We start from the raw sequence: 7,911 nt of genomic DNA on the forward strand, positions 1-7,911 counted from the left end.
ATGGGGCTGGCCCTGGATGTCAGATAATTTTGCTCGGGTGCTACTTCCCATCTACCCAGGGAGAATGGGCGCAGAACCATTCCAGCCTCTTCATCCCCCCCCCTCCTCCTAGTGAAGCGCATCTGCCATGGCACACCAGTTAAGGGGCTCAGGCGAGGCTGAATCCAAAGTGTCTGCAGTAATAACCCCTCACAACAAGCTTCAGCTTCTACCCCTCCTGCTTCCCTTCCCCACCCCCTCCATATGCTTCCGTGGACTCCCTCTCAAACTACTCGCACAGAAATCCCTGCCTCAGGCTCTGAAGTTTGGGAAAGTCAAAGGAAGATGCAAAATGTTGTACCTTTACTCCCAGAGGTTATGACAAGAACAGTACCATCCTACATTGAAAGGGATAAGAGAAGAGAGAAAACAGGACACCAAGTATTAAGAAAACATTTGAGGGGGAAAAAAACCCTGAAGAGGCAGGCCAGTGAGATGGCTCCACCAAGTAAGCCTGGATGACCAGCGTTCTGTCCCTGGAATGTACATAGTGGAGAAAGAGAACTGAGTCCACAAAGGAGCCCTCTGATCTCCACGTGCCCCACCCCACCCCCACATCATGTACACACACAATAGCAATAGTAATAATAGTTAATTAAACATTTTAGAAGAAAGTATTTTAAATGATTAATTTTAAGACCTTCCCTGGGTATTAGATTAGGCCATCTTTATTTATTCATGTACAAGTATACATGAACATCAATACACTAATGACCCCCCTAACTCCATTTTCCACTCGTTTATACTCTGATAGTGAAAATGGCTTGAAGGGACTATTAGATCCTAGATCCATAACTGCCTACCTGGTGCCGCTAACAGAAAGGCAAGTGAGGAGTGCTACTTTGGCAGTGTGAATTGTGTTTAAGAGCTATGTTTGTGCCACACGTGCACGTGGAAAATGAATGCACCATTCAACCGTCTGCAGAACTTCCCTCCAGTTCTTTTGAAGTGAAGTCACCACTTCCCCCTAACTGCACTACCCAAATATCAGCGCTGTTGAAAGTGAAGGGCCTGTCCCTGCTGGGTGGTTTGGGGTAAAAAAGGAGGCAGGATTAAAGTGCTCATTTCCAGTCCCAAAAGTAAAATACGACTTGGCCTAGGGCAATCCTAATTCTTTCCAGAACTCATCCCCGGAATTGCCCTTTTAAACAACTAGTCATTAACCCAACTCCAGGTCTTTTATAGCTGCAAAAGCTGATCGGGCACATCATTTATTCATTACGCTTATTATTATTGTTATTGCAGAAAAGCAGTGAATTCCTGGGGCGGGGTTCAAAGGGTTCTTCCAGGGAGGAAGGGATGAGGGAAAGGAATGGCTAGGCCAGCAGGCCCGGCCAAGAGGCTGGGCTGGGCTGCCCAACAGAGGTGCAGGGAAGTTCTCCTGGAAAGTACACTGCTGAAGCTCCTCTGCCTGGCGCAGCACTCAGTGACCACCTCACACCAGAGCAGCCACTGCAGCAACAGAAAAGGCTTCTTACGTAAGTCATAACCGCTGACATCACCTTCCCCCAGAGCATCTCAACTGAACCAGGAACCAAAGGACCCACGTGCCAATCCAACACTCTTGTCCACCGCCTGGGTCGTTTTCTAAGTGATCCTGTAGCTGCCAGGTTTGGGATACAGTGCACCAGTGGGAGAGGAGTGAATGGCCCTTAGAGGAGTTAACAGAGACTACTTTCTAGGACGTTTGCAGTGTTGCAAGAGTGAAGTCAATGTGCAGGGAAGATGCCCAGGGGTCTCCTTCCTCACCCTCTCACTGCAACCTGCCTGGCTGGACTGGTTCACACCTAAGTCTAGATTTGTGCGACAAGGAACTAAGGCAGAGGAAGAAGAGCCTGCAGCATGCTCCGAAGACAGATACTCCAAAGAGGCATTCGTTAAGAACCCTAGGTTACTCAGGACGGAAAAGACTGTCAGAGAGCTCTTTCCCACCCCCCAGGCATTCCTCCCCTCCAGTCCCTCACTAAGGCCTTTGCTGATTCCAGGGTTCTTACTAGAGCACCTTGGAGTTTATTCTAGGCAGTCAGCCAGTGATGCTGGACTAGGTCACACACCTTCCAAAGGCATGAGTCCCGGGCACCTGAGGTCACAAAAGTGTGACAAAGCAGCTTGTCTCCCACAGACATCTTAAAAAGACACCCACTACTGAAGCCCCCAATGGTGTAACCCAGTGGCTGACTCCTAGAAGCTACAGGAGTTGCACCCCTCCCTCTTCCCAAGGACATGAAAGGCATATATGTCCCAGTGGTAAATGGCAGACTATCTCTACCTCTTGTCTGCCTCCTAAATGCTTGCTTCCTGCCCGTTCTCAACACCACGAATGTCTATGAGTTGCGAGGCCGTCCTTTTAACTTTCTACTCTCCGTGCCTGTATCCCTGCATGGGCCAGGGGCCACCCTACCTACTCAACCCTGGTTGACTGGGGTAGATCTCAGAGCGAAAGAGGGGAAAGAAGGCAAGAGTAAGGTGCTAGTTACAGCAGGCACCGCGCCTCGGGGCTGAGATTGCGGCGAGGCAAGTGGGGACTGCAAGAGGGTGCGGCGCTGGAGCCTAGTACCCTGGAGGATAGAAGGCGCTGGTACTCACGCACTGCCTCCTGCTTGGGGTCCAACGTGCTGAGGACGCGCTGCACGCTGCCGAGCTTGCCCTGAAGCGCCCAGACGCGGCGGTGAGTAAGCTGGATGTCGCTCTCGAGCTCCTGGAAGAGGCTGCACGCGTGCCGGGCCACGTCTGAGAGCTGCCGGAGGACCCTGGCCAGCGCAGCGTTGCTGAGGGCGCACAGGTCTAGCATGAGCAGCATAGCCTCGGCCGCAGCCGTGGACGCCTCGCCGGTGGCCGATGCTGCCTCCGGGACCCCAGCCATGCTCTCCTCCCCGGCCTCGCGCGCCTCGTCCGGTGGCTGCTGAGCCTGCTCTGCCGGCGCCGGAGGTGGTGGCAGTGGGAGAGGCGCAGGGGGCACACGGGGAGGCTCCTCTGGCCCCGGTGCCTCGGCCTCTTCCCGCCGGCCAGGCGGCTGCAGGGGCGGCGGCTCAACGCTACCTCCACTCGTGTCCTCATCTGGGCCGAGAGCCGGGCGCCGCTGCCGGCAAAGCCACTGCGGCTCCACGATACGCTTGGCGAAAGGCATCCCGCACAGCCGGGCCGCGACTTTCCGTTCTCCTCTGAGTGTCCCTTCTAAGCTAGGGACCTGGCGCGCCCACCTGAGCAAGAAGAGGGCAGGAGTCCGGCAAGGAATGAACCGGGCTGTCCAGACACGCCAAGGGCTCCTCTGCTCACCTGGCCTCCTCCTCTTCCCCACCCTCTCCTTCACAGCTTAGTCCGACCTGTCCTCCTCCGGGTGCACGGCTGTCTAGGAAAGATGACAAGCGCTGGGCAGAGAAATCTTGGGGTGTGCTTGGGTCCTCCTCACTTGCTTCCAACCGGGGTCAGCAGGCTCAGCTCCATCGTTCCTCAGCCCGTTGCCGCCGCCTTGGCCACTGCCGCCGCCTATATAAATGGGCGTGCGCGCCTGTGTGTGTGTGTGTGTGTGTCCGTGTGTGTATGTATGTGTGTGTCCGCGTGTGTATGTATGTGTGTGTGTCCGCGTGTGTGGATGGGTGGGTGGTGGGTGTGAGTGTGTGCGCGCGCCTCAGTTTGAAAGTACCCCAGCGCAGGCCTCTCCCGCGCGCCCCTCGGCCGCTCCGGGGAGCGAGTGCGCCTGGGATCTCGCTCCCTTTCTGGGCGGGGAGGAGGTTTCGGAAAGGCGCTCTGAAAACCCGGACAGAGGAATCCGCCTCCAGCCCTGGCTCAGGAGGCGGCGCGGGGGCGGCGGGGCGGACGCCGGGCGGGGGAGGCCAGGGCGGAGTGGGGCGCAGCGCCCTGTGCGGCCGCTGGGAGTCACTGGTGGCCGGACCGCGCCTGGCGCGTTCCTGAGCCCAGACACTTTCTCACACACATCTCAGAGGTTAGAATTGAGACTGTCTGGGAGGTGGGGGTTGGGAGTTCGCAAGTTAAGAGTGTGGGTGCTGGTAGCCAGTTCAGAGGAAGGAAAGTATTGGGGATGCTGTGGATTCGTGTTGGAGCAAGTCGCTCCGTAGAATTCCAACTCTGACAAGTCTTTTGGTTCTTAGAGGGGGAAACAGCGCTGCTCCTTAAAGTGCCCCAGGAGACAGTTGGGGAGGGTGACGCAGCATGGGTGCATTCCCACGTGGCAAGAGTGGCCCAGGTGCTGTTGGTTTATACATTTCTCTGATATCCTTCTTTGGTCTGCTCTGGGAGCCTTCTTCTCCAGAACATCATGAATGAGACCCAAATGATCAGTGAGCAAACCCCCCAGAAAGTTGCTTGCAAAATTCATTGCACATTAAGTGAAATGAATCGGATTACCTCCTTGTCACCCTACTGTGTTAATCCAACACAGGGTTTTTAAAGTTCCCCATGGGAGACATGATGATTCACAGAAGAATGGAAAGTTTTCCCTTCGGTTAACTAAAAAGTATAATTTCTTAAAAGGCATACCTTTTCAATTGCAGTAATGTGCAGGCTGGCTGGGGGCAGCTGAAAACCTAAAAGCAGTTTAAGAATTGTTTTTTTTTTCTTTCAAAAGAAAAACTTTCATCTCTCCACAATGCATACTGTAAAATAAATAAATAAATAAAATTTAAGGCCACAAGCCAGATCTTGAGAATGCTAACTTCATTCCATGTATCTAAAGAGAACATAGAAAAAAATATCTTTTATGGAATCAATAAAGACCTCTAGATATGCAGTGGTGTGCCCTCTGTGCTCCCTGCCTTGACAGGGATTCCATACAGGGCATAACACTCAGCACTTGGAGTCAGCCTACACGTTAGTCACAAAGGCTTTGACAGAGACTATCTTAGTCTAATAACAACAACAACAACAATAATAATATTGGTGAAGGAATATCCCTGCTCATAAAAGAAGATGAAGGCTGGGGTTTTGGAGGTATAGGGTCATAATGTCTGTAAAGTCCACATAAATGATTTGGTAACAATGATTTGGTGGTGGTGGTGATGACAACAATAAGGAAATTAATATGATAAGCAAAGAGGGAAATAGGGACCAAAATAGTGAGTCCAAGCAAAGGGCAGATTGCAGTTCACTGTGCAGTTCTTACAACTTTTCTTTAAATTTGGTTTTGTTTCCTAATAGAAAGGAAAAGAAAGAGAATGTTTTTGAGCTGTTTTTCAGCATGTGTTCTTTATATCACAAATCCAGAGAGCTGGCCAATTTAGAATGTAGCCTGGCACCTTTTAACATGTTCCAAATTCTGAACAAGAATTCCGCTAGGTTGATAAACCGGACTCTACCCTGACTACACTGAAAAATAAAGAAGAATAGAAGAGTGTGCGAGGCATCCACTTCCCAAGCCTATTGACAACTGTCTGCCCTGCCTTCAGTTAGGGCCACATACCTAGAGCTATCCTATTAACCCCATCCACCTGCACATCCAGTGAATGAACACTATGTGGCTTTCACTCCTCAATGGGGTTTGAGATTATTGATGGATTCCTTTTATGGATCAGTCAGAGTGATCTTAAGGGGGTGGCAGACAAGGTAGAGGAGAAGGAAGATTACAGGGGGTATTTAAGCTGAACAACAGGCTAGCTATCTGAGTATCTAGCCTAAAGTGACTAGCACAGATTCAGGATCAGGAAGCAAATCAAAGCTCCATTCAACTGTACAAAAGGAGGGACTCTTTTTACTCTCCTGGAATCCTACTCTTGTGCTAACAATACCGTTTAGCTAAAAAAAAATAATAAAATAAAATAGAAGACTTTGGTGTTGGTTTTGATCTCCTTGAGTCTCAGCGTTCCCTCTTTTTCCTTTGGTGGTCCCCAGTGATGTTTCCAAGATAGATTCTTTCAATGTCACCAAAAATAAAACCAATACAAATGATCATGTTCATTAATATGCCGTGTTGATGCATTCTCATTTCTCAGTTAGTTGTTGAGAATAAACACAGCTTTAGAAAACAGTGTGATTGCTAGACTTTAGTAACACTACCTAAAAATCCTGTAGACTATAACAGGGCAGCTTCGAGAGAGCTTCTTAGTCCACCCTTTCCCTTTGCACCTCAAGCCCCTCCTGTGTTCATGCCTCTCCCTGACAACACATAGCAACCACATGTAATCTCAGTGGGGTATATAGCCAATGACTGAGCTTTCAAATACCCCCCACCAAGGTTGTATATTATTCAGATCCTGAATTGCATTTACTCTGAGCTTTCTGACAAAAAGATTCCTCTAACAGTGACAAGGCTGCTGTAGCTGGTGAAATGGTTCACTGGGTAAAGATGCCACCAAACCTAAAGATATGATTTTTATAATCCATGATAAAAGGCAAGAATTGACTCCACAGGGTTGTCCTCTGACCTCTACACAATTGCCATAGTGAGTGCACACACATGAATAAAATAAAGTTTAAAAGTTGTTTTTTTAAATCACAGTAAAAGTTACTATCTGAACTTTGAGTGTTATGCCTAGTTATATTCTTGCCTGATCTATCTCTCTCTGTCTCTCTATCTCTCTCTGTCTCTCTCTCTCTAACACACCCAAACAATCCAAGTGCATATATTCCCTTTCCTATCTGTTATTACCAAAATGAAAATGGGGGGAAAAAGCATTTTTAAATGCCTAAAGACAGGCAGTCAGTCACATAGTTCAAAAGCTAGCACAGTTTCCTCAAATGTGTGATCAGTATAAACATTATGAAACGAAGTGAAATAGCCTGAGTGCATCACCATGCCCCAAGCATCACTTGGCCTTCTCTAGTCCAATAGGAAGTAAGGCTTTACAAAGCACCAGGAGCCCAAAGCCTCTTCTCCAACATTTCCTGATTCAGTAGGTCACCATCTATGGTACATCAGTATTATTTTTGGTGCAAAGTATTTCTTTTACGTAAGAAATGTCAGGAGATGTGTGGGGTGTGTTGGCATAATCATTTAATTGCAGTGACTAAAGTCCCCCTTCCTGCATCCAATTGTCCTTATTACTAGCTTAATCACTGCAACTCACTCCTAAAAGCCATGGCACTAAGTAAAAAGCTGTTAAGTTTTTAAAAATTCCATTAACTTTATTGGGGAAAATTATAAGCATTCCATTCCAACCTACGTTACCCAAACTGTTTCATGTATAAGAAACATATATTCTGCTTATGTAACGATCACAAGTTTGAAGCAAAAGGACATGGTTTGCACATAAATGTGATGCTGGCAGAGTTTTGGGAAGGAGAAAAACAGATTTGACAGTAATGTGGTAAAAGACAGGATAGGTGGCCTTCTGGGAAAATTGTAGAGAGTCATGTGGTTCACATTGAAGCACAGAAGTTCTGAGAGTTCATAGTTAACCTATACTTAAACTACACGTACAAATAAACATACAGTACAAAAGACACCACCATACGAAATAAAAACTAAAGAAGAGAGAGCCTTTAAGCATGTGGAAAGAACTCATACTCAAAGTGGGCATAACACATGTGGAAGATGCTTTATGCCTCACTTCTCTTCTTCCTGTACCAGGAGGCACCACCTTCAGGCTCTCCAAGAGATTTCCCCACATTAAATGTCAGTTAGCTGTTGATTCTGGGATTCACTAACTCCTTTCCCCCCTTAGCTTTACTGGGTGGTAGAAGAAAGCTAGAAAGTTGTAAGGCATCTTGACTGAGGAACTCTACATGCTTGCATAGGTGTGATTTATAGCATAACCATTATGCCCAAAGCCTTCATAGACTTCTTTTTCTATATATAGGAACAACAACCTTGAATTTGACTTTTTATAATGCTCATGAGTCACCAGTAAAAACTGTATTCATTACTACTTTAAGATATTAAGTCTCCATAAAAATAAGTAAATCTACATACAGACAGAC

General features: G+C 48.0%; 1 protein-coding gene across 1 annotated transcript in view; it reads right to left on the reverse strand.

Moving 5' to 3' along the window:
- The window catches only part of Nhs (NHS actin remodeling regulator), a 339,701-nt gene extending 335,944 nt beyond the window's left edge, over positions 1-3,757 (reverse strand). Inside the window, exon 1 of the mRNA XM_050160636.1 lies at positions 2,626-3,757. Coding sequence (XP_050016593.1) covers positions 2,626-3,166 — 541 coding nt within the window. The 5' untranslated portion in view covers positions 3,167-3,757. The remainder of the gene's footprint in view (positions 1-2,625) is intronic.
- Positions 3,758-7,911: the final 4,154 nt, after the last annotated feature.

The sequence above is a fragment of the Alexandromys fortis genome, unplaced genomic scaffold (assembly GCF_014885135.2).
Source record: "Alexandromys fortis isolate MF-2015 unplaced genomic scaffold, M_Fortis_MF-2015_v1.1 scaffold_120, whole genome shotgun sequence".
Taxonomy (NCBI): Eukaryota; Metazoa; Chordata; class Mammalia; order Rodentia; family Cricetidae; genus Alexandromys; species Alexandromys fortis.